The sequence below is a fragment of the Equus przewalskii genome, chromosome 6 (assembly GCF_037783145.1).
Source record: "Equus przewalskii isolate Varuska chromosome 6, EquPr2, whole genome shotgun sequence".
NCBI classification, from domain to species: Eukaryota; Metazoa; Chordata; class Mammalia; order Perissodactyla; family Equidae; genus Equus; species Equus przewalskii.
Genome location: NC_091836.1, coordinates 80,629,122 through 80,654,948, shown reverse-complemented (window position 1 = coordinate 80,654,948; position 25,827 = coordinate 80,629,122). Strand labels below are relative to the sequence as shown.

The window sequence follows — 25,827 nt, the reverse complement described above, 5'->3', positions numbered from 1 at the left end:
GCTGCGAACGAGCTCTCCCTTGGGGAGCCCTCAGCCCCCTGGAGATACGCTTCTCTTGAGTCACCCCCTCCGCTGGGCACACGTGTCCAAGTAGGTCTGAACTCCGGCAGGAGGCCACAGCCCAAGTCCGCTCCTGGGAGGCGCCTCATCCCAGGGTGAGGGACGTCCATGGGTCTGGCCCATCACCAGCTGTGTCCAGACACCCCTGGGCCCCTGCAGAGGGCCCAGCCAAGGCACTTCCCTGAGGCTTCTTTACCTGTCACCCCAACTATGTCAAAGATGGTCCTCCTTTGCTCACGACCATATGGTTCTGCTTTCTTACTGGACAGCAAAGGGAGGTGGGTGTAGGACCAGTTAAGGGCAGGCTACTTATCTGTGAACATGGAGACCCCTTGTCTGGGGGCTAGACAGCAGCATCTTCTGGGGTTGGGGACCTCAAGACAGGGCCATTCCTCTTCCCTGTTTGAGTTCAAGAAGTGTCAGTGGAAAAGCGCCCTGAGAGGGCTGCGGGGTTCCTGGCTCCTTTGCAGCTCACGTCTATTATGTGCAGACACTGCTAAGTTCCTTATGTGGACCACTTCATTGAATACTCACAAATGTTCTATGAAGAAGGTACTATTATTATGAACCCCATTTTCCAGATGAGGAAACTGATGTATAGGATAAGCTAGACTAACCTGGTAACCGGTAGAACCCAGGATTCTGTCTCCAGCCAGTGCTCTTAACTAGTCTTTTGGAAAGGAAAGAAAAATGGAGTTATCACAAGCAAGGTCTCCTTACCTGAAAGATGTTAGATGTAGAGCCGGGAGTCAGCACACTTTTTAGTAAAGGGCCAGATAGTATTTTCGGCTTTGTGGGCCTATATGGTCTCTGTCCCATTGACTCAACTCTGCCCGTGTAGCTCTGAAGCAGCCTTAGATAATATGTAGGCAAATGGATGAGACTGTGTTCCAATAAAGTTTTAGTTACAAAATAGTCCGTGGGCCAGATTTGGCCCCCAGAACATAGTTTGCCACTCGTGGTGCAGAGGAAAGAATGTGGGGTTTGGGGAAGCCCAACCTTTCTTCAATGCTCCTGACGAATTAGGTGACCTTGGATTAATCATTTAACTTTTCCATCTTTGGTTTCCTTGTGCCTAATAACTAACACTGTGGGTTACTTATGAATTAATTTATTTTAAAGTGATATATTGAGCCCCTCATAAGAGTTGCCTGCTGGGCTGGGAGCCGAGGATACAGCGGGGAACAAGACTGATGTTGTCCTGCCCTCGTGGAGCCCACATCCCTGAGCAAGACAGAGATAACCTTGGGCAAAGACGTCGGTGCTTGACCCTCGGCAGGAATTCAACAAATAGCACTTCTTCCCTCTTCGGGGCCCTGACTCAGCGTTCAGGACCCACTGGTTTCAGGGTTATTCGTAGCCACACTGAGTAAAGAGGTGGGAGCATGGGGTGGAACTCAGGACTGTCATTTGTTTAGAACACATTATTATGCAACACAGGCCTAATTGTGAATCATAATTTTTTTCATTACCTGATCTCATTTTACTTGGTAATACACATTGAGGTATGTGAGAGCAGTAAAACTCCATTTCTGTTAAATATTATATGATTCGGTTGGTTCACTGAGTTAGACTTTTACTACTCCCCATTCCAAATGAATGAGTCATACATCTTTTCAGAGATAACAAGGACCTTCAAGATCATGCAAGTCCTGTGCTCGCCTTCAGATACGCCTGCTAGGGGAAGACAAGCATGCCCTGAGCTCCGGGATGGAGCTTTGGGCAGCCACGACAGTCCTAAAAGCTCTTGCTTTGTCGTAGAAAGGCACGCATAGTTTGCACTTGACTTCTTAATATATCCTAATCTGTTTAATGTATCTGCATTTCCTTCCATATCTCTAAGGAGAATTGGTAACCGAGACAATATGCCATATTCATCTTTGGGATTCTCGTGTGTCTCAGCCCAATGCCATGTAGAGGCAGTGTAGTGTAGCAGTTAGGACCCCTGCCTTGGAAACAGACTTGGACTTGTATGTCAGGTACTGTACTTCCTTCTGAGTGAAACTGGGCAAGTTTCTTATCCTCTCTGTGCCTCATTTTCATTATCTGTAAAATAGAGACGCTAACAGTTCCCACCTCACATGGTGAGATGAATGGATATGGGAGAAACGCTCACAGCAGAGCCGGGCTCACGGTAAGCACTCAGCGGGTGCCAGCTGTGACAGTTGTCCCAGGAGGAGCATGCATCTCCAATTGGGTGTGTCCCCAAGACACGGCCTGGAGAGGAGAGGCGCTCGTGTGTGTTCACCTGGCCCCTGTGCATCCAGCTCCATTTGTACGTCTCGTGGCGTCTCTCGCTGAGGTCTCCAGCATAGACGTGTTTGCTCTGCCCCTGGGCTCTCTAATTTGCAGGGAGCTGTGAAAGTCCCCTTCTCTCCATGACACCTTCATTCACCTCCTGTGACGGGGCTTCCTCCTGTGGAAGGCCTCCCCGCCTCTCCCAGACTGGCTCTTATGAGAGACCCCGAGGAGGAGGTCTAGTGAGAGCTGTGGTCTGTAGCTCTGAGAGCCCCAACCTTGACCCTGGAACCCTAGCCCTTGCCTGTCTCCAGTCTGTATCTTTAAGTTACCTGGTGTAGGTGTGCCATGCACCCTCTGGCTTCATATACACAGCTGAGGGGACATTGGCAGTGTCTCAAGCCTGCCTCTCCTGTTGCTGACCTGTTTCTGCTTCCTTCCAGTCTCTGTCCCATTCCAGGCTCCTGGCTCCGTCTCTTACGTGCATCATATTTACAAGCCGGGAAGGCGCCATCGGTGGGCCTGGAGTCTCTGCCCAAGTTCTCTGATTGCTGACCTTGAATGGCTTACCTGACTACCTGTCCCTGAGAATGAATTCCAGAGCCCCGGCCGGTCAGCCTGTGTCCTGGCCAGACCTAGCTCTTGTCCCATAAAAGAGAGACTTAAATGACCTGTCAGGCTTCCTTCGCTGTGACCACCCTAGTTCCCATTTATTGTATTCTTATTCTGAGACATATGCTGGTCTAAGTGCTTTTTATACATTATTTTGTGTAATCCTCACGGATCCCAGAGGTGGTTGGGCGGACATTACTATCCCACATACAGGTGGGGAAATCGAGGCCTAGAGAGGTTGAGTGTTTGCTTGTGGTCAGGCAGCCACTGAATGGTGGAGCAGGGATTTGAATCTGTGTCCATAATCCAAAGCCTCTGCTTGCCCTGTTTTCCTGGTAAGTCCCAAGGAAGCCATGAGCTCTCCTTGCCTGGTCGGGGGCTGCCCCCACACAGTCTGCCAGCGGTGCAGTGCGCAGCATGCATGGCGGGCTCAGAAGGGTGTGGCTGCCCCCTGTATCTGGTGGGCGGAGACTGGAAGCCTGGGAAGCAGTCTGGCAGGGGGTCCTCACAGCGAAGTAAATGTCCACTGGTGGGCCAGGCAACTCACAGCGGGACCGGACAGTGGAGAGGGAGGTGGGCTGGCAAGAACTGGGCAGGGGCTGGACCCCAGCTGGGGCCCCTGGTGTGGAGCAGGCTCAGGCCTGGCAGGGCTTGGGGGTGCAGTCTGGGGAGAGAGAAGCAGAAGCCCCGTTTGAGGGCTGGGGCCAGCACCTCCGGTGGGAAGGCAGACTGGGAAAGGAGGGAGCGCTGACGTGAAGCCACGGGCATCAAGGTCACATCCATCAGCTTCTCGGCAGACCCTGTCGGGTGTATTCCTATGTTCCTTGTGCCTAGTGGTTGTTGGGTGGACGAATGGATGAATGGCTGGATAGACGAGTTTGAAGAAGTGAGAAGATCCCACTCTCCCCTCCTCCTGCCCCCAAAGATGGGGATAAGATTGTTCTACCCAAGGCGATCGATGGTGAGGAAGGGAAAGGGGTTGTCATGGCATATGGAGGGGTGCACTCTGACCCGCTGTCTCCTTGTCCCTTCTTTCTCCAGAGGCCCCCGCCAAGCCCGAGGAGGGAGAGGCCGAGCCCTTCACAGACTCCTCCCTGTTTGCACACTGGGGCCGGGAGCTGAGCCCTGAAGGCCGGCGCGTGGCCCTGAAGCAGTTCCAGTACTACGGCTACAACGCCTACCTCAGTGACCGCCTGCCCCTCGACCGGCCCCTGCCTGACCTCAGACCCAGCGGGTGAGCAGAAGCAGTGGCTGGACCCTTGTCGACCTGCCCCTGGGGAGAGGGGGTCCCCACAGTGCTGGGGACAGAGCCAGGACTGGGCGTCTGGACTCCTGGGTCCCTCTCCTGCTTCAGCCAGGGTCTGTCCGCTCGGCCTTCACTGAGCAAGAAACGGTCCCCCCCGCAGCCTCAGTTTCTCCATCTGCTCAGCAGGAGAAAGCTTTCTTCCATTAGAAATTTGGAGGATTAATAACCTAATTTACTCCTTAAGGGCCCTGGAATCATCTGGCATTCCTGTTAATAAGTCATTTTAACCCAATTTGTTGCATTTTTATGAACAATTATTTTTTTCCTGTAAATTAGTTTTTTAAAGTACATCCATCTTCGGGGGCTAACAAGTCATTACACCCGACAGAGAAGTCTGTCTTGACTTCTCTCTTTGTTACAGAAGATGTTCCTTTAAGGTTCAGTTAGAGTTTTTATTACCCCTAATGATTAAAAATGTGGGCACGTACCACAGCTGAGAAGATCTCATTAACTTCATGAGCTCCCCCCACACCTTCTTTTCCCCACTTTCTCCTTATTTTAAAATTTTCCTGAAGCTGCAAACCACAGTGAGCTTATACCTGGAGTTTCAGGAAAGAGCTGGCTGCTGGGTTTGGAAGCTCTGTTCTTTTAGGGAGGAGAGTTCAGTTCAGGTCCATGAACATTTATTGAGCACCTGCTGTATGTGGTATAATCAGGAATGGTTTTTCCCGGCCCGGGGAATCTGGCTGGGCTCTGGGATGAAAGGACAGCTGAGGATCTAGAAGGGGAGAGAGTGGCATAGTCTAGGCTCAGGGATGGAGCAGCGAACACAACAGACAGGAATCCTTGCCCTCATGGAGCATGCATTTGAATTGGACAGGGAGAGATAATAAACAAAACAAAAAAGTCAAATACGTAGTGGGTTGGATGTTGGTAAGTACTACGGAGAAATGTAGAGTAGGAGAGGGGGATAGGAACAGCCTGGAAGAGGAGGAGGGATTGTAACTTTTAATGAGGTGGTCAGAGAAGGCCCCACTGAGAAGGTGGCATCTGAGCAAAGACCTAGAGGATATGAGGAAGCAAGTCATGTGGATACCCAGGGGAAAACCTTTCTAGACAGAGGGACCAGCAAGTGCAAAGGTCCCGAGGTGGAAGCAGGCGTGGCATGTTTGAAGAAGAGGCAGGAGGCCCGTGTGGCTAGAACAAAGCAAGCAAGAAGGCAGTAGTTGGAGACGAGGTCAGAGGGGCAACAGGAAGCAGATCAAGTAGGGCAGTGGTTCCCAAACTTGGCTGCACATTCGACTCATCCGGAAGCTTTAAGATAATCCTAATGCTAGGGCTGCACCCAGACTCATTGGGTGAGAGTTTCTGGAGGTGGCACTCAGGATCGGCACTCAGGTGCTGCGGGCGTGCGGTGAGGTTGAGAAGTGCAGAGAGGGGCTCTGCAGACCACTGCAAGGCACGTGGCTTTTCCTCTGCGAGCTGGGCATCCAGGGCAAGAGCTGAGCAGATAGTGATATGCTCCAATGGCCGTTTTCAAAGGCCCCTCTGGCTACCGCATTGAGGACTGAAGGGGCCAGGGTGGAAGCAGAGAGGCCAGAGAGGAGGCGTCTGCGTGTCTAGGCGAGAGGTGGTAGTGGCTCGGACCGTGACGGCAGGTGGCAGGTGCTCATAGAGGCGTGGATTCTGGGACCATCCTGAAGGTGACTTCAACCTAGTGCCACACCCCTCTGGGGGAGCTGCAGTGACCACTCCTGGGGGGAGAAGCAGGTCAGAGGTGGGCAGATCCTAGAGGCTCTGGAGAAAGGGTCTTCAAGAGGAGTTGGGGCCCCAGAACTCCTGCAGGGGCCTCGGCCGTGACCTTGGCAGCACAGGAACTGCAGACTTTGCAGCAGCTCTGGTGCAAAACACAGGACCGGCTCAATACATCTTTGTTCCAATAAAAGGGGAAATGAGAAGGAAGCCAAGGAAAGGGTGGGTCTTACCCATTGCAGCTCAGCGAGAGCAACCCCTGGTCTTTACACTGGGCTTGACTTGTTGAGAACGCCCTTTCCATCTGGCCCACGCCACCGTGCAGTCCTATTCAGAGTCGAGGAAACTGAGGGGCAGAAAGAGCGAGTGTGAGATCTGAGGTCATGCAGTTGGATAAGTAGCCAGCTGAGACTCGAACCCATGTATCCAGATGCCAGATTCTGGCCTTCAACAGCAGCCCACAGCTGGGTTTGCTTCAACTGTGCACGAGACTAGCTGAGAGCTGGCTGACGCTGGAGCCCCCTCACCCTTCATTGAGAGGGGTGCCCTGCGTGCGGCCATTCCTTTCTGAGTCCACAGGAAAGGAACAGGAAGTTGGGGGGTGGAGGGGCCAGAGGCTGTGTGGCCTTTCTCAGAAGAGCAGGGTCCCCAGTGATCATGCCCCAAGGGGAGCACGTTTCGGAAGCAGCCCAGCCTGGATTTCCTGCGTTTACTGAGAAAGGGTCTCTCAAGGACTCCAGGTGGGCTGAATCCTGCAGCTTCCTCCTGAGCTGCTGGAGAGAAGTAAAGTCATAACAGAAAGACCTTCCCTCTGCGCAGAGCTTTACAGCTTGTGGAGCTTCCACACCTCCCCTGTGGGGCAAGGTGATTTCTGTGAGCCACTTGTTTGGTTTTTTTTTTTGGTGAGGAAGATTGGCCCTGAGCTAATATCTGTTACCAGTCTTCCTCTTTTTGCTTGAGGAAGATTGACCCTGAGCTAACAACTGTGCCAGTCTTCCTCTAGTTTGTATGTGGGATGCTGCCGCAGCACGGCTTGATGAGCAGGCGGTGCCTAGGTCCACAGCTGGGATCCAAACCTGCAAACCCTGGGCTGCAGTAGCGGAGTGCAGGAACGTAACCACTATGCCAATGGGCTGGCCCCTGTCAACTGCTTTTTATAGACAGAAAAATGGAATCTCTGATAAAAGGCCAAGCTGCGCCGTCTCACTCCTCCACCAGGGCTTCCTGCAATGGCTTAACAATGGGGTTTCTTTTTGCTCATGGCCGTGGAAGGCTCTGTGCAGCTCTGCTTTAGCTCTCATGCCAGACACGCACCCAAGACTGGAGAGCTGTTGGTGGACCACTGGAAACAAGTCTGTGTTGAGGTCCAACAGGGCCTCTCTGTCAATTTCCCTAAAAACATGCGTGCCTTGTAACAAGGTCATTGCTTGGCTTCTGTTTAACTCCTTTTGGAAACATCTTTTCAATATCTTTACTATCATCCTATTCCAAATTACACTGACAAACATTTATATAGCAGGAGCCATGTTTTCAGGGACACGTTTGACACTTTGTTTATATTAACTTGTTGACCCCTCACAGTAACATTTTGGAGTATGTTCTTGTCTAGGGAAAACGTGCCGTTTTCCTTTACTCACGTGCTCACAATGCTTCTGACACTGATGTGAGGGGTTTTCCCCACACCAACCAATTCTGTGACATCTGCTGGGTGTCCTGCAATGCATTTCAGTTTTGATGCGATCTATCGGGAGTCAGCATCAGATCCCACAAGCTAAGGGCTCAGTCCCACAAGACTGCCCCCACTTCAGATGCCAGTCACAAGTCCCAGGGTGTCACCTGTGCTTCTGACCAACTGGCTATAAATCAGGGTTCCCATGGCCCCTCCTCAGATTTAATCATTTTCTAGAATGGCACAGGACTCAGGGAAACACACTTACCAGTTTCTCATAAAGGATGTAATAAAGGGTACAGCCAAACCACCAGATGAAGAGATACGTAGGGCGAGGTCTGGGAGGGTCCCCAGCACAGGAGCTTCTGCCCCGTAGAGGTGGGCTGTACCAGTCTCCCAGCACCTGGGTGTGTTCACCAACCCCAAAGCTCTCCGATTCCTGTGCCTCAGGAGTTTTTGTGGCGGCTTTATCACGTGGGCTTGATCAATTATTAACTCATTTTCCAGCCCCTCCCCTCTCTCCAGAGGAGTGGGCGTAGGACTGAAAGTTCCAAGCTTCTCGTCGTGGCGTGGTCTTTCTGGTGACCAGCCCCCATCCAGGAGCTCACGGGAGTCACCTCATTAGAACAAAAGGCACTCCCATCACCCAGGAAGTTCCGAGGGATTTAGGAACTCTGTGTCAGACGCTCCTTTCACTCACGAAGTGACAAGGGTTATAGGATCTCTGTGTCAGGAACTGAGAACAAAGACCAAATAGTAGCAAGAACCAGGGGCAGAAACTGATATATGTCTTTCTTACTATTTCACAGTGTTATTATTAGTTTCCATTTTACAGAAGAGAGAACTGAGGCACAGAGAGATTGTATGATCTGCCCAAAGTCACTAGTGGCAGAGCTGTGGTTTGAACCCAGGCAATCTGGCAATGGAATTTGTATTGGTAGCTGCCACTGTGCTCAGTGCCTCGAGGTGTCAATTTATGTTGCTCTAATGGGGACGAAGGGCCTGCTTTCACAGTGGGTTGCCCTGAGCTGTTCCGTTAGGACGGTCTGCCTCTCAGTGTTGGGAAAATTGTTTTAGTGAAACTCGAACCTGTTATCAAGGGCAAGACAAGTTGGGATTTGGAGCAGGGTGGGTGGGGGTGCGGGCGGCATCTGGAGAGCAAGGCCCACCCCGAGGACAGTCTCCGGAAGCATCGCGCCAGGTGCCTCTGGCTTCAGTCCCAGCCCCTGTGCTTCTTCCTCCTGTCACCTCCTGTTCGCCCTTGGAGACTTCTGCCCCTGGCGACGTCCTTGGATTCTGCACTTTGCTCTTTGTATTCTTGGCTTTGCTCTTCCACGTTCTAACCCTGACGTTATGCTTGGCTTCATTCCTGGACCAGAAAGCGGGTGTTCCGAATCCTGCCCTGCCCTCTCTCCCATCACCTCTGGCCAGTCCCTTATTTTGTCTCCTTCTTTCTCAGTGCTGAAAGATGTAATTTGACCCACCTTGTCAGCTGGCTGAGAGAGGACTGAATTGTGCTCAGAGCCTTATACACAGGACAAGATGTAACCAGAAGGAAAAAGGTCCGTCCAACTGGTTGCTAGGCTTCATTCATTTATTCATCCAACAAACATTTATTGAGCACCAAGGGTATGCCAGGCACCCACTAAAGCACTAGACAGAAACCTCAAGGAGCTTCACTATCAAGGGAAACGGGAGTAGAAGGTGGTGGGAGGGAAGGCAGGTGGTCAGGAAACTTGCTGGCCATCTCCTGGCCTCCGTGGGGAGGAGTCCTCCTGGCAGGTTTCTGGTATGTCAGAGGCAGGGCTTGGCCCACAGAAGCCCTGTCCTGTGGCCTCTGTGGTAGGGTGGCAGGACCTGGAGAGCGGCGTCTGCAAGGGGCCTCCCTTTCCCAGTGTGACACCCTCCCCTGGGGAAGGGGGGCCGTGGAAGCCAGAAGGGTGGCAGTTGCATTAGCCTCGTCTGGGCTCTGTGGTCTGTGCAGAGAGAGGACAAACTTCCTCTGGGCATTAGGGCCCTGGCTTTTGGAGAAATCAAAATGTCGTTCATTTTCTCTGCATCATTGGAACAGGAGCAGAGCAGGCCCCTTGGCCATCCAGCTGGAAAGACCCAGGGAAACAAAACATTGCCGCCTCTTTGAGTGGTCCTCCTGGACCTCGCCCATGAGGGGCCTTGGCCATGTTTGGGTAGGGGTTTGCCTTCTTGCTTCCTGGGTTGGACAGACACCTGGGTCTCAGGATGGAAGGGGAGAAAGGCTGCCTCAGCCTGGCTGGACTTTGCTCCATCGCACACATCCCCAGATGTAAGCTGCAGATGTTCCTGTGGCTTTCTCTGTGTGCTTGCTCCTGCCTCCCCGTGTCTACCCTCCTCCTCCTTGTCTGTAGGCTCTGAAATAACCTACCAGGGGCCAAAGAGAAAACAACAAGTCTTGTTTGGGGTGTGAACCACATAGGTATGTACATTTGTCAAAACTCATCAAACTATACACTTGAGAGCTGTGCATCTTACTGCATGTAAGTTAAACATCCATTTTTTGAACAATGAGGGTGTGGGAAAGAGATCAGGGCAGTCCTTTGCCTGCAAGACGGAGAGGGAGGCTGGAGGCGACATCTTTTGGGGGTCATTGAGAAGGTGAGTTGTGATTGCGGGGAAGAAGGACCATGGGGCGTTAAAGCAGGCTCACCAGCTGCAGGCAGGAAGGTAAGGGTAGGCCTCCAACCCCAGTGACAGCGGGTAGGGCAGGTGGCATGTGGGTGCCCGCCAGCCTGTCCCACAACAGCGGTTTCATGGTGCATTCTTTTCTGCAGGCAGTGGTTGCTATTTCCAAACAGGAGCCCGGGGAAAGTGTAAGGGACGGGCACCTGATCTAGTGGGCATTTGGCTGTGGGTAGAAGGGAGGTTTCCAGTCTCCAGCTTCAGGGCTGTCACGTTGCCATGGCAACCCCGTGGCCCGCCTCCGAGGTAGCTCAGGGCAGAGCCTCGGGCAGGTGCTGCTTCCTGCCTTTGGCTGGCAGATCCTCAGATGCTCCTGAGCCTGGTCAGTAATGATGTCATCTTTCTCTCAAGCATCCCTGGAGGTCCAGGTTCCTCCCTCCCCACGGGAGTGGAATGGCTCTCAGGTTGACTGGTGGGCTAGGGCCTGAGGCTGAGGCACCAGGGGTTGGTGAAGGGGATTAGACTATTTTCTGCAGTCGAAGAGCAACTCCCAGGAGTTCCAGTTGGGAGCAACTGGGACAGATCCACACACCCACTCACAAAAGAGCCCTGGGTCCTGAGCTGGAGCAATCTTGCTGGAACATCAAAGTGGAAGGGTCCAGGACAGGATTACAGCAGAGAGAGGACGCAACCTGGAGCTAGGGGCTTGGCTGCCCTTGGAGCAGGTTAGAGTCTGTCTAAGACGGCTGTGGTCGTTTGCTGCCTCCATTGTGGGTGTGGCCACAGGCTTGTGTGTATGGATTAAAGGCCATGGGGTCTTAACGGTGTAGACTCTAGACACACATCTGAGATCTCTGAACTCTGGGGGCCAGTAGGGCTGGCTTCAAGGGTGTGTGTGGTGGGCAGAATAATGGCCTCCCAAGGATGTCCATGTCCTAATTCCTGGAACCCATCAATGAATATGGTATGGCACATGGCAAAAGAGGATCAAGGTTGCAGATGGAACTAAGGTTGCTAATCAGCTGACTTTAAAATAAGGAGATTATGCTGGATTATCTAGCTGGACCCAATGTCATCACCACGGCTTTTTTTTTCCCCCGGGGAAGATTGGTCCTGAGCTAACATCTGTGCCTATCTTCCTCTACTTTATATGTGGGACACCTACCACAGCATGGCTTGCCACGTGGTGCCATGTCTGCACCCGAGATCTGAACCAGTGAACCCCGGTCCGCTGAAGAGGAACTTGTGCACTTAACCGCTGCACCACTGGCCCGGCCCCATCACGCAGGCATTTGAAAATGGAAGAGCCAGGCAGAGGAGTCAGAGCCAGAGACTGCAGTATGAAAAGGACTCAACCAGACATCACTGGCTTTGAAGATGGAGGAGCCATAAGCCAAGGCATGTGGCAGCCTTAAGATACTGGAAAAGGCAAGAAAACAGGTTATCACCTCTGGCCTCCAGAAAGGAACACAGGCCTACCAACACCTTGATTTTAGCTCAGTGAGACCCAGGTCAGACTTCCGACTCACAGAACTGTGACGTAGTGAACCGTGTTGTTTTAAGCCACCAAGTTTGCAGTAATTTCTTACAGTGGCAATATTAGTATTTGGAAACTGATGCAGTGTGCTTGCCTGTTACACAGGATCCCAAGAGACTGGAGGGCTCTGGGCTTGGTTTAATGCTCTGCTGCCGCTGTATTAGAATTCTTGATCATTTTTGAACAGGGGCCACCATATTTCCCTTTTCCACTGGGCCCTACAAATATGTAGCTGGTCCTGGGGAAGGGGTGGGGGGGTTGCCTGGCCCCAGGTGGAGCAGCTGGGTTCATGATTGCTGGACCATCTGGGAGGTGCTCCCAGGGGCTAATGGTTTCCACCAAGAGCCGCCACTTGCTCACGTCCTATGTTGCAGTTGCAGATACTGATCAACATGCATTTTCTCATTTAACTTGACCCTCACCTCTTCCGGAAGTAGTTATTATTATTTCCATTTTATTTAGGAGAATGCTGAATATTTGCACGGTTAAGAAATTTGTTCAAGTCCCACAGGTCGTATGTGGCAGAGCCAATATTTTTACCTGGCTCTTGTGTCCCTGGGACGCTATCTGACCCTCGCCCTGCCCTGCCCAGTGAGCTTTACTAGTTTGGGATCTTGGCTCTATGGAGCTGACCGAGAGGTCTGTGGGAGATGTGTCCTCCAGGAGGGCAGGCTCGGGACAAAGGGGTAAAATAAACACCCTTAGTAATGATTCTGCTCTTGCACTGAAAATGCTAACTGCATAAACACAGTTCGGGGGAAATACTGCTTAACTAAAGCACTCTGGGAAAATACTTCTGGTTCTTAGTTAATGTTAAGCTTATTATGGGTCAATAGTGTCATGGTTGTTCTTGGAGGTAATTTAATCTTGAGCTATATTACTAGAGGTATAATGTCTTTTAAAAAGGAGGTGATAGTTTTGTTCTACTCTGCTCCTCAGATCACAACTGCAGAATTGAATTTTAAGGGATATAGAGAAAGTGCAGAATGTTTAGAAGAGAACAAACTAGGAGGGAAACTGGGACACGTAACAGACAGATGAAGTTTCTGCTTAGATAGTAGAGTAATATTCAAAACCCAGTGCCCTGGGTTCCAAGGCCAGGCGTCTCATTTATAAGCTGGTTGACCTCCAGCAAATTGCCTAGCTTCTCTGTGCCTCATAAGATGACAAATTTGTGTTGTGTTAAGCCACGAAGTTTGTAGAGATTTCTTACGGCAGCAATGTTAGTATTAGGAAACCAGCGGTGCTGCGGTCAGGCCGGAAATGCTCAACTCGTTACTTCCTGTTCCATCAGGTCACAGGGGAATTCCCCCCACAGAGATTTCCTGGGCCTGAACTCATTCTCCTGCTCATTATTCAAGTAGTCATTCATTTTTTCATTCAGCCCAACCCCCAGTGATTTCTGCGTTTCTGCTCTGTGCTGGTCACTGGGCCCAGTGAGCAGAGCAGTTGTGGTCCTGCCCTCGTGTGGTTTATAGTCTAGTGGAGACACTGACATCTGTCAAATAATCACGTGAGAACACGCTGCAATAGCATACAAGTGGCGTGAAGGCAGAGCGAAGGATGTTGGGAGAGTCTAGCGGGGATCTGATCTCAGCCCAGGAGCTGGAGTGGCCTTTCTTGACCAGGTTCTGTGTGCGCCCTCAGGGAGAAGGAATCAAGCTCACTCAGGCGACTGCGATGGCTGGGATTCTTTGCAGGCCCGTGTCTGTACACAATCCCATAATCGCATAGTCAGAAGCACACCTCCAGGCCGTGCAAGAGGGCCCCGTGGTTCAGGACATCCTGCACAAGCTCATGTCTGCATCCTCTTTGCTCATTCTTTAGAGTTCCTTGTCTCCCGTGGTGACTGTCTGCGTCTACAGCTCGCTCACTCACAACATCCCATCATATCTGCTGCCCTGGACTTCCACTTCCCGCCTCCTTAGGGTTATCTCACGTCCACCCTCCTCATGAGAAAGGGCTTGATGGGGTTGCTGGCCCTTCTTCGACATGGCAAGGTCTTCTATGCAGAGTTCTTGGGCTGCCCCGTAGGCTGACAGCCAGCCCGCCGATAGCTCCTTGGGGCTCAGGAATCAGTCTCCGATCCCATGAGTTGTGGGCCAAATAGTGAGGCCACCTGGCAGAAGACACAGACACCTGTATACCAGGAGTCACAGTGATTGTTTATCTCAAAGGGAGCAATGTAAGAGGAAGACAATTTGAGGCTTCAGATGCCCGGTTGTGATTTATTGGATTTGTCCACATTGTCCTCCTAGACATACTGCATCCTTTCCATCTTTCTTCAGAACTGGCAGCCTGGAGTGACTCCCATTTGCCCCTCTCTCCGGGTCTCTGGGTTGTCAAACACCAGTTGCATCTCTGGGTGGGCGTGGGAAGGAAGGCGGGGACCCTCATGTCACAGGGATTATGGTACAGACTTTGGAGACAAACGAGCCCAGGTTTAAGCCTGGAAGGTAACTTCCTGTCTCAGCCCTATTCCCACATCTGTAAAATGAAGACAGTAAAATTCACCATACAGAACTGTAGAAAGGAATAAAACAGAAAAAAGAGTAAAAATACCCGTACTTCTCTCAGCATGGTTTATGGCAAGTCGTAAGCACTCAGTAAATGGAAATTATTACTGTTATTATTCCCAAATATTCTGCATGGAGTCCCTGGGCCGTGGGAGTAGCAAGCACTGTGCAATCTCTGAGCTGCCGAGGTTCAGAAATGTAGAAGCCAGCCAGAGGGAGTGGAAATCTTGATGTTCTCATACCCAGTGAGAGTCCCCACATTGCCCTCATCCTTGGGTTTCATCAAGTCCAGCAGACTGGACACTGGCAGACCCGGGAGCCTATCCCATCTAGAAAGGTCTGGAAGAAGCCAGAAGTATACCCAAGTGAGGGCAGAGATGGATCAAACAAGTCGTGTGGGCTCAGGTAGGAGGGCGAAGGCTGGCATGAGGACTTGATGGCCGTGAAGGGCCAAGAGGGCAGTGCTGATCCCGGGGCCAGGCTGCGTCCCCGGGTGTCGGCTCCCGGTGGTCAATGGTTCACCGGAAGCCCCGTGTGCTGACCTCTGCTGCAGGGGAGATCCTCTCTGGAGAAGCCTGGCAGGAAAGAGGGGCTGGGGGCTCTCAGGGGAGGGGGACCTGGGAGTGTCATCTTCTCGCTGCTTGGTCCAGGTAGGTCCCTCCTCCACTCACAGAGCCCTGGCATAGTTGGACCCGAGGCCCCGTGTGCATCGGCAGACGGCCCCAGTTCATATTCTGCTGCCATCTTTATTCTGGAAGAGGTCTACCCCTCCTCCCACTCCAGGTCAGGCAGCCTCATGAGTCATCCCTCTGATGGACTGGAAGCTGGATTTGCCGAGGTCACAGGGAGGGGAGACTCTGCGACCCAACATGGGGTGTCTGGCTGCTGCCCTGTGTGGCACCCGGCAGCCGGGAGCCTAGGTTGGCCTCGCTTCACCTGCCACTGCCTCCCTGCCTCTCGCAGGTGACAGCGGCACTGAAGCTGTTGGTATAAACTTCCTTGTCAGCAGCTCCGAACAGCCTCGGGGGCTCCGCTGAGAGGCCGCTTCCATGGCTGCCCCGGTCCCCGCCCGCCTGCCGTGTGCAGAGATCGATAAAGCAGAGTTTATCGTGGTCATCAATTCCGGCTTATTAGACAACCCTGGTCCTCCTCTCTCAGAGATGCCTTGTTTTTATCTCCAGTGGAAAATGGCTCGACTTTGAACAAAAATAAAAGTAAAAAAGGGAACTTTTATGGCTTAATTTTACAGGAGAATGTGCCTCTTCGCAAAACGAGGAAGGGACCAATCTGGTAGAGACAGGCTTTCTCAAGCAGCGGAAGTGGGGAAGGGCCAGCATACTGAGTGGTTCCTCCGACCCTCCCCTCCACTGGCCCTTCTCTGGAGAGGCGAGCAGAGAAGGGGGCCAGAGCAGACGTCCAGAGCAGGCGGGGAGGGCGGGCTCAGGGAGCAGAGGGTACGGTGGCCAGACCCTGGGGATGCAGGTGCCCGGGAGAGCATCTCAGAGGTGTGACCACGAGAGGCGCAGCCCTCGCGCGGGGCCGGTGCTGGTTGACAGGTGAAGCAAGTGGCCAGACTCTGGAGCAGAAGCGCTGGGCTTGGATCCAGAACAGTCCTCTTCCATAGCGGCTCTTGGGCGTGTGTTCCGTTAGAAGGCCTCGGGCTGCCCCACAGCAGGCAGGCTTCTGTCTTGAGTTCAGTGTCCAGCAGTGGTGATGGCAGGTGTGGCCAGCAGGTCTGTAGACATCCTGCCCGACATACTGTTCTTTTTCCCTTTTTGCCTCTCCCCTGCCCCAGCCGTGTGAGTTCTGTTTCAGTGTTGAGATGAAGATATGAACCATGACTGTGTGTGTGCTGGGGACTTTGAAAGGGTGACATCAACTTATTCAGCAGATGCCAACTGAATGCCTGCTGTGTTTGCCAGGCACCGTGCTGGGCAGTGGATATGCAGCCTTGAGCAAGACCTGTCCCTACCCTCAAGAAGCTGGGGTCTAGTCACAGGGCAACCAATCATCCTGGTTTGCTTGGGGCTTTCAGTGCTCAAACTGGGAGAGTGCCGGGCAAACTGGAGGAGTTGGTACCCTGTCTGTTCACAGTGGTGGTCAGGGGCTGTATCTTGTGGCATTTGGTGGTGACTGGGTGCTGGTTGGGAGGGAGCGAAAGTTTGCAAACCATTTTTTTAAAGAGATGTCTTCTGTTCACCGCATGTGACATAGAAAATCCTGAATTTTAGAGAGAGAAGACACATAAGTGATCATTTCCTCTGCCTCCCTTATTCTATGACAAGACATGGAGAGAGGTGAAGTGGCTTGCCTGTGGTCACACAGCAAGTTAGGGCAGAGCTGGGTCAGCCCCTGGGTGGCTTCCTCCCCCCTCCAACCCTCCTTCCCTAAAAATTATGCTGCCTCCTCTTTCTTACCCTGCCCACCCTTCACCTGTCTGCTCACCCAGACCCACATAATGGGTCAGATGTGGGAAACTGAAGGTGAGGGAGGGTGTGGGCCATGCCAAGAGAGAGAGGCCACCAGCAGTGGCTGTTGCTGGAAGGGCCTGAGCAGCTCCCAGGAGAGAAGGGGCGGAAAATAGGATTTACGAGGTCAGGACATTTGGCCTGGAGGGATCACTTAATTACTGTGCAAAGAAACTGCAAACTGCTGGAGACTCAATGTGAGGCCCTGGGGCCATAAATTACGGGGGGAGGACAGAAGAAAAGGACCTGCTGGTGGGCAGAGAACCTGACTCCTTCAGAGAGAGGAGCTTTGTAAGAAAAAGGAGCGTGCTGAGATCAGTGGTGTGCATGTAAAATTTTGGCCTTCTATAAAATAAACTTGTTAGCTCTGTTTAATTCCCAAGACCTACCATGTGCCAGGCCCTAGTTAAAGTGGGATATGCCACAGGAGCAAAATGAATTCCCTGCTCGCAGGGAGGGTCACTATGGCAGAGGGGACAGGCAAGGCACACACACAAATATGATGCACTATCCTAGGTGTTCTGTTATAGTCAAAAGGGTTGTCATCTGAAAATCTTAGGTTCGAAAGGGTCTTTCATATGAAAATAGTGGTCAGCAGAGTTTAGTTTTAACATTTCCCTTCTGCTTGGAGAAAGGCTGTCAGAAACCGGCTGACGGACACTGGTGGCTTAAACCATCAGGGTGGGCCTGGATGTTACTGGGAGAAGTTCAACTTGGTCTCCTTCGAGGGCAGATGGATGGTTAAGAACTGATGGGAAGGAGGTAGGCAAGGCAGTTAGCCCTAACTCTGGGAAACACTGGGGAACAAACTGGAGCTCCGGAGAGTGAGCCCTGAGGACTCGGGGAGCCTCTGGAGAAGTGCCAGCAGACACCGGGCATAGTCTTCATGGCTGGTGGGGTTAGTGGGGAGCACAGTGAACTTGTACCGATATATTGACCTTATCGGGAGCTGTTCACTATACTTTTGTGAAAGAAAAATAAGGGTCACGTACTAGTAGTTTGACGATAGATTGTACTATTTTTAAAATGCAATTAGCAAGTAGGTTGTGTGTTAATACTTCTGTCCGTTTCCATGCCTAAGGAAAGGCCAGCTGCTGCTCTTGGTAGCCGTAAATAAGCACTAGCGAGAAGAATTATTTGGCTGTTACCCACAAACCTTTTAATTGCTGTTATCAGAATTGCATTTACAATAACAACAGATTGTTGGAAAGGGTCTGATGGGCTTACCGAGTCATTGCAGTCTTTCTCCTTCATTAAAGGCCCTCCCTCCCCCTCATCCCTTCATCCCTTCATTGCAGTTAAAGGAGCTGGTTTCCTCTGTCATCTCCTCTCCAGGCACAGCACTCTTCCCTCGGCCCCACGGGGCCTTTGCACAGCTCACTTTTGTGTGCGCTTTAAGTTTCTGATCAGATCTCTGCTCCTCACAGAGCCCCTCCCTGACTGCTCCTTCCAGAACAGCTGCAGGGCAGCACCCTGTCCTCACCCCACGTTGCTTTTCAGCTCAGCACTTAGAGGAACTTGTGTCACTTGTTTATCTGTTTCTCTGTCAAAGTGTAAGCTCCCTGAGGGCGGGCACTTCAACCACGTCCTGCTGCACCCTCAGTGCAGTACCTACCTTGTGGAAGAAGCTCAATAAATATATATTCCATTAAGTACAAGAATGAATGAATTCTACACCAATCTGTTCGCCTGATGGCTTTACTGAAATTGTAAGGTGAAGCAGATTTGGGAAAAGGCTCAATTCTTTCCCTTCCCCCACCTCTCTTTGGTGAGAGAGAAAGAGAGCTGGAAATAGAATGGGAGAAGTTTTTGTAAATTTCTGGTAACCATAGAGATGATGATTTTAGTTTATTAATCTCCTGCTCTTAAGCAGGCTGGGGCCCCACGGTGATTTCTCCAAATTGCTCAGCGCTGGTGATCCTGCAGCCTTCCTCATTAAGGAAGAGCAGGCCCGTGCCTATCCTACAGCACCTTAATTAGTGACGAGCAGAAGCCCTTGCTGTTACGCTCGTTATTGCCAGTTCTGAGCTGGCTGCAGCACCCACCTTGGAACAATGCAACATGGTCACTGGCCCTTAACCCCTGGAGCCTTCAGTGGCTGGTGGTGGGAGTGGCCAGCCTCCTCTGAGCCCAGGGCCTGGGACAGGGCTGGAATTGCTGCTCCCTCCTCTCATTCAACCATCCTGAAGATAAGAGCTCAGTGCCTTCTGGAACAGCATTTGGTTTCAGGCAGAGAAGTGCACCAGCATGGTTTCTAGCCCAGGAAGGCAGTGTTTGCAGGAGAAGGAGTTGGACAATCCTTGGGAACCATGGCACTTCTTATTGTCTGGCCTCTTTATGGGGTCCGATTTCAGGGTTGTGTGTTCTTATTCCCGTGGGGAATGCATACAGACTTCTATAACTTTTCTTCACATCCTTTGGGTAGGAGACCTCCAAATGGCTTCCCGGTTTCAGTGGAGTTGAGAGGAAATGGGACAGTTAGGGGCAGTCTTTCCCACGACCATCTCTCTTTGAGGGAGGAGCCTGGTGTAGATGTCAGAAGAACAGAGTTGAGCTTTTATTTTGGCAGCTGACTCAACGGTGGGGTCTCAGCCTCTCTGAGCCTTCGTGTCCTCACCTGTGAAATGAGATGGTCCTTCCTTCCTCGTTCATATTGAGACCCTGGCTCTAGCTTCAACTTGGTCTGGGGGCTGGATCCCTGTGGGGAATGAGGGTGGAGAGGCCCCGGGCAGTGTGCCTTCTGGAGTGAGGCGGAGTGGATTCAGGCAGTAGAAGTCTCTGGCAGTAGGAACATTTTGTTCTCTGGTAGATCATCTAAGGTCTGGCCTCGCCTAGGGCTTGGCTGCCATTTTGGAAGAACTAAGACTTTCCTTTGGTGACATTCTTTATCCTATTGGGTTTAGAAATGTTGAGTGACACTCAGTGATCACCTGCTGGGTTCCAAGCACTGCACTAGGTGTTGAAGGTGCAACTATTCAGCCTGGATTGGCTTTGACAAATTCAGACTCTGTTGGAGGGCAAACCGGTTTCAACGGTTGTGAGCCCATCGGCTGCACACTTAGGATTTGCCTTAAGTGTATCAGAGAAGAGGCCTTGGGAAGAATCTGGACTCCTGAGCCCTCCAGCAAAGCTGGATCCGGGACATGGGGTGGGCTAGCACCTGAGGTGACCCCCGCCGAGCCACTGACAGATCTAAGAGCCTGGCTGTTCTCCTTTCCAGGTGCCGCAACCTCTCCTTCCCCGACAGCCTGCCGGAGGTGAGCATCGTATTCATCTTCGTCAACGAAGCGCTCTCGGTGCTGCTTCGCTCCATCCACTCAGCCATCGAGCGCACGCCTCCACACCTGCTCAAGGAGATCATCCTGGTGGATGACAACAGCAGTAACGGTGAGTGCCCCAGCCCCCTTGGGCCCGGCTCCCTGCTCTGGGCCTGACGTCTGAGCAGTAGGATCAGCCTCAATTGAGGGTTCTCATTTTCTCAGGTCTTTCCATGGCTGCTCCTTCCCTGAGATGTTGCCTCAGTGATGAAAGATTCATGGTGGTCACCGCTCTGGAAGGTTCACTCCATAGGTGCACCCTCTATGCATCCCAGAGGGGACTGGTCCCCAAGCTTTTCCTTACTGGCATCCAGCCTCTCCTCCAACATTCTAGCGTAATGTAAGATGAATAGCCCTGACCACCACTCCCACCACATACACAGTGATTATTCCCAGTGACTTTTTCCTGGGAAGCATCGTTTCATTTTGTGGGGCTCCTTGGCTTTGTCTGGAAGATTGTTCGTTGGTGTTGTCTTAGCAGTGCTGGTGATGATGGTGGAGGTGTCGATGGTCCTGGTGGTTGTGGTCGAAGTGGTGTTGATGGTGGGGATGGTGGTGGCCGTGTAACGCAACGACGGTAACAGAGCTGTTGAAAGTCTAGCCTCTGTGCTGGATGCCCTGCTCCCTGTTCCATCTGGCCCTAACAAAGCCCCAGGTGGCCTACAAATGCTTGTTGAAGCCCGCACATCACTGACTGCCCTTCTCCAGCCACTACCAGCTACCTCTTTCCTTGGTGCGTACTCCATGGCCTCTGATTCCCCCCTCAGAAACCTTAATATTCTCCAAACTTACAGACCATGTGTGGAGAAGTTTAAAGACCAGTGCTCTTGATAGGACCATTGGTATGGATGTGCTTTGGATAATGCCCAATTTTAACAAATAGACTGCTGGGTCATGGCAGAGTCACTGGGCTTGTGTTATCTTTAGTGCTTCTCTGATGTCAGGTAATAAATTTCCCAGTGAATTAGTTGCTGTAATGAGAAGTTCAGATGGGCAATTTGTGTTTTGTTATCAATTAAAGCTGAAACATATCAGATAATTGGAATATATTTAATCTCAATAAGCAAATTTTCTTTTTCATTTTATCATCGTGTAATAAGGAGTGTAGGAGCAGCTCTGTGAAGTGGATTTTAGAGCTTTCTGAAGGGCTTTGCTGACGAATCGCTTGACTCTCATTGTTTCATGAAGATGAGGAAGGGAAAGGCGTCAAAAGATGGCAGCAAACAGGCAGCAAAGTTTTAAAGGTGATATTCTGTTACCAGGGAGACAGGAAGGGGCCCAGATCCCACATCTTGAGCAGCTACTGATCATTGCCTTGCTTGGGTCCAAGGAATGGATGCCTAAGAAAGCTCCCGTTCCCCAGTAGCTAACACCAGAACAGCCCGACTAGTCTGCTCATGCACCCTCCCTTGCTCCACCCAGGCCTGCTCGCCCCCTCACTGCTTACATTGAAGGAGGCAAGGGATGGAGCAGCCATCCTTCCAAGGGCGAGGACATCTCCCAAGCAGGAGGCATCCCCAGGCCCCATTCTGCTGCCCTTCGTCACATCATGAAAGGGAGAAGAGAATGAAGCACTAGAAAGAAGGAAATCCTGGAGCCTTTCATTTCTTCCCCATGGTGAGAACCTTATCGTGGCCTTAAGGGTGCCATTTTGTCTTTAATCCACATGCAAAAAAGGGGAAAAGCTGATAATTGAGTTTGAGAAATTTAGATAAGGAAGTGAGCCAGATGTAGAGGATTTCATATTTGAATTTAAAAGTTTGGACTTTATTTTGTAAATGGCAACAACCACTGAAAGTTTTTGGTGGGAGGAGTGATGCAGTCAGAGTTGGGTGATGGAGAGTTTGGCTGTGGTTTATGATGGTGGTTGGGGAAAGGGACATCTTGAAGAAAGGAACTGGATGAGAAGGCAGCTGCAGCAGTACAGTCCAGAAATCAAGCGGCATGGAGTAATGGCGGGATCAAGGGCAAGATGTGGGCTTGAACGATACTATGAAGGAAGCCTCTACTGGATCTCTTGACTAACAGGCCATGGGCAGGTGGGCCAAAGGAGGCCTGGGGAATGATGACTCAGTTTCAAGCCGGGGTGACTCAGAGGATGATGGTGCACCCCCTGGAGAGGGAGGCAAGAGGAGGAGGAGCTGGGGACAGTGGTTCTTCATCAGGGATGGGGAGCTTTCACACCCAAAGCTCTAGGGAGTACTGTGACAGTTAAGTCTCTTGACTATGGTAGTGATTACACAAAGCTCCACGTGACAAAGTCGCACAGATCTACATACACACACCCAAATTGAGTGCATGTGTTCCTGGAGTGATCTGAGCAAGTTCTTCAGATTGTGGCACCATGGATGTCGTGGTTTTGATGTTGCACTGTGGTTGTGTAAGATGTTAATGATGGGTGAGGCTGGTGAAGGGTGCAGGCAACCTCCTTGCACTTTTCTCTTTACCTTCATGTGAATCTGTAATTACTTCAAAATGTAAAGCCAGAACAAACAGAATGCTCTCCCAGAAGATTCTAATTCAGTAAGTTAGAGGTGGAGTCTGGGCTTCTCTGTTTTAAAAAAACGTTCTTACTGACTCGGCTGCACAGCTCTGGTTGAGAATATCTGGTTTAATGAATAAGGTATAGCTTCGCTTGGTTACATGTGGAGTCCCGGCACACGGTGTGAAGGGAAAGACCTCTGGGCTTGAGTGTGAAGGCATGGGTTCTAGGACCCTCTCCACCGTGGATGAGCGACCACGGAAACATCCCTCGACCTCTCAGTCTCAGTTTCTTCCTCTGTAAAATGGCATGATAATCCTCCCTTGCTTGCACTGCCCGCCTGACACAGTCATGTGTGTGACTATGAATTGAACACTGTCAGTGTCACCCTCCTGCCCCCCGCCATTTCCAGGAGACTGCTACATAGCTAGCCAACTGCACAGCTGGAGCTCAAGAGAGGAGAATGTGGGCACGTGGATTTGGAATCTTGTACACAGAGGAATAAAGCCATTGACTGGGAGGAGAGGGTGGCAAAGAGAACAGGGGAGAACAAAAAAGAGAAGCTTGAGGGAATCCTCAGTGGAAGACATGTAGGAGTTGGGAGAGAGAGGGTCAGCTGGTGGGACACTGAGAAGGAAGAGCCAGGAGAGGCTGGAGGACGACGCAGACTCTGCTGACAGAATTTCAGGGATGAGAGCCATCTGTGTGAATGAACCACAGATAGTGGGAAGGACGGAGAGTCGGGGCAGAAGTCACTGGACTTGGAAGGTGCACATCGTGGCAACCTCAATGAGAAGCTTTAGCAAAGCGTGGCGGGTGGGGGCTGCAGACGCCAGATGAAGATGGAGAGCAGGCAGCGCACGAGAGTTTTCTGTCAGGGATTTTTTCTCTAAAGGAGAACCAGGAGCTAAGCAGGAACTGGAGCAACATTTTCCACACAAAAGAAGAAAAATGGTTTAGCCATAATCTACAGCAAGAAATACATTACATCATGACCCAGGATGACACGCCTACTCACACCCGTACTCACGCACACACAATTGAAGCCAAACTTTTAAGAAACAATGGTTACCCTTACAATGAGCAAAGAGGTCTGATATTTTCTATTATAGTCTGATCTGTTATTCAGTTACATTGTATTGTATCATCTCGTATTGTATTGTATGATATTTCTCTCTTTTTGAAGAGGCAGATTGTTCTCAAGACTCTGCGCATTGGAATCGCTTGGAGAGCTTTTAAGAAATCTGGGTGGCCAGGCCGCAGCTCTGATGATTTAACTGGTCTGGGGAGGGGGCGCCTGAGTCTTTTGAGGCCAAGAAGTGAAGCAGGGCTTCTGAGGAGAGAGGAGAGGATGGGATCCAGGACACAGAAACCAGGGTTGCCTCCGGAAAGAAAGGGCTCATCTTTCTCCCACTCTGGAGGAGCAGATGGCGAATAGGGAGACAGCTGGAGGCAGTGAGGGGTGTGGTCATGGGTGCCCAGAGGGGACACAGCAATAGGGCTCAGTCCCAGCCCCCTCTGGCTCGCAGGACTGGGTGGGAATGGTGGGAAGGGCTCTGTGCCAGCTGGATTGCCCCTGAGTGGAATGGGGCAGGGAGGTGACCAGTAATGGGGCTCCCCGAGACCAGCCCGAGCCAGCGAGCTCTCCAGAGGGGAGGAAGGGATACTTGAGGCTCGGCTCTCGGAGGAAGTGAGCACCCCTCGCCTTGGCAGAGCGGAAGCGCCCTCAGAGCAGCCTGGCCTGGCTTGGGCAAGGCGGCCCTGGCCATGCCCCGGGCAGGCTCCATATGGGGCTTGCTTCTCTCAGGCACCATCCCACTCAGCACAAGACTTCTCATTTACTTCACGTCAGGCCAACTCAACTCAGTTCAACAAATGTTCACGGAGTGCCCAGCCTGGGCCGGGGCCGTGAAGGGAGTGGCGGATCGGATCTAGCCCCTGACATCACGGAGTCGTGCAAATAAATACGATAAAATGGGGATGAAACATAACAGGACCCAGTCTCAATCTCTTCCTGCCGTGGGTCTTTTGCCTCCGTTTTCTCATGTGCCGTTTGGGAACACTAGGCCCCACCCCACCCTGTGTGCCCACAGAGTCACTGAGAATAACGTGAGTTAACGGGAGCAAAAGTGCTGTGTAAGCTGTGTGTGACCTATGGGTGAGTTAAAATGACAGTAATGAAATAACAACGACAACAATAATAATAACAGCCGACAGGCAGCTACTGCTTAGAGGCAACCCTGGCTTTTCTCTCCCTCCTGAAAACCAGTGCTCTGGTGGGAAGAGCATGGAATTTGGCGGTAGGCCAGCTTTCCCGTTCCAGCTCTTTCTAGCTTCTTCCCAGCTGTGTGTTCTTAACCTCTGAGAACCTATTTCCCTTATATATAAAATTGGGACGTCCAATTCCCATCTCAGGGGTTGTTCGGAGGCTTGAGTGAGATAGCGTGTGATGGCAGGGACGCTGGTGTTTAAAACTCGAAGTGAAGTGGGAGTACACAGCCTTCACAACGTCTTCCTTGCTGAGCCTTTCTTTCCAGGTGGTTGACACAGGTTCCGCGTGTGCTGGTGCCTTCTCCCCGCAACTCCTCCTCTACAGGCAGCAGTGCTTGGGGGCAGGCCTGTGTGTCCACAGACACAGCAAAGGGACAGTCGATTACTGCTTTCTTCATCCAACCCTCTTTAGATCTTTAGCTCTCTTTCAGAAGCCAAGGGCTGAAGAATCTGCAGGTGGTTCTTGTGTAGGAGTCTCTGTCCATGTTCTGTACCCCCTTAGCAATTTCCTTAACAAGCTCCACTTTTTTGGAGGCTGGCTCCTGTGTCGGATGCTGTCACTCTGCTAAAGTAGTCTCAAACTTGAGTGTTTAAGCTTGATTAAAAATATGGAAATTCATACCAGGCCCTCCCCTGTCTCAGGACATTTGCACTTGCTGTCCCCCCCCCCTTGCTGTTCCTCCCTCCTCCTGAAATACTCTTACCCCCTGATGTCTGCACAACTGTTCCTTTGCCTCTTGAGGCCTTTGTTCAAATGCCACCTGTTCACCCTGTTTAAAATGGCAGCTCTTACCCCGTCGCGCTTCATCCCTTCCTTGCTGCTTCTCCTCCATGGCACCTATTGCCATCTGATATGCTCACTAGGTTACACTCCCTTATTCACTTGTACATTTTCCCTCCACCGGTGTGTAAGTTCCATGAACACAGGGACATTTGTTTTGTTTGTTGCTGCATTTCCAGCACCTAGAATAGTGCCTGGCACTTGTAGGTGTTCAATAAATATT

General features: G+C 51.5%; 1 protein-coding gene and 1 long non-coding RNA gene across 9 annotated transcripts in view; one reads left to right on the top strand and one right to left on the bottom strand.

Moving 5' to 3' along the window:
- GALNT18 (polypeptide N-acetylgalactosaminyltransferase 18) overlaps positions 1-25,827 on the top strand; it is a 351,784-nt gene that overhangs the window by 164,687 nt on the left and 161,270 nt on the right. For all 7 annotated transcript variants that reach the window (XR_011541200.1, XM_070624315.1, XM_070624314.1 and 4 more), the window contains exons 2-3: positions 3,952-4,144; positions 19,974-20,140. Coding sequence is in view for 6 of the 7 variants with exons in the window: in XM_070624315.1 (XP_070480416.1) it covers positions 3,952-4,144; positions 19,974-20,140 (360 nt within the window). In the remaining variant the exon portion in view is untranslated. The remainder of the gene's footprint in view (positions 1-3,951; positions 4,145-19,973; positions 20,141-25,827) is intronic.
- Positions 4,591-8,217, bottom strand: LOC139083980 (uncharacterized). 2 transcript variants are annotated; one of them, XR_011541202.1, is made up of 3 exons: positions 7,846-8,040; positions 6,142-6,254; positions 4,591-5,910 (listed from the first exon to the last, which is right to left on the bottom strand). It is a non-coding gene; the product is annotated as an uncharacterized lncRNA (long non-coding RNA). The 2 variants fall into 2 exon arrangements; XR_011541203.1 differs by having other exon boundaries at positions 4,597-6,053; positions 7,846-8,217.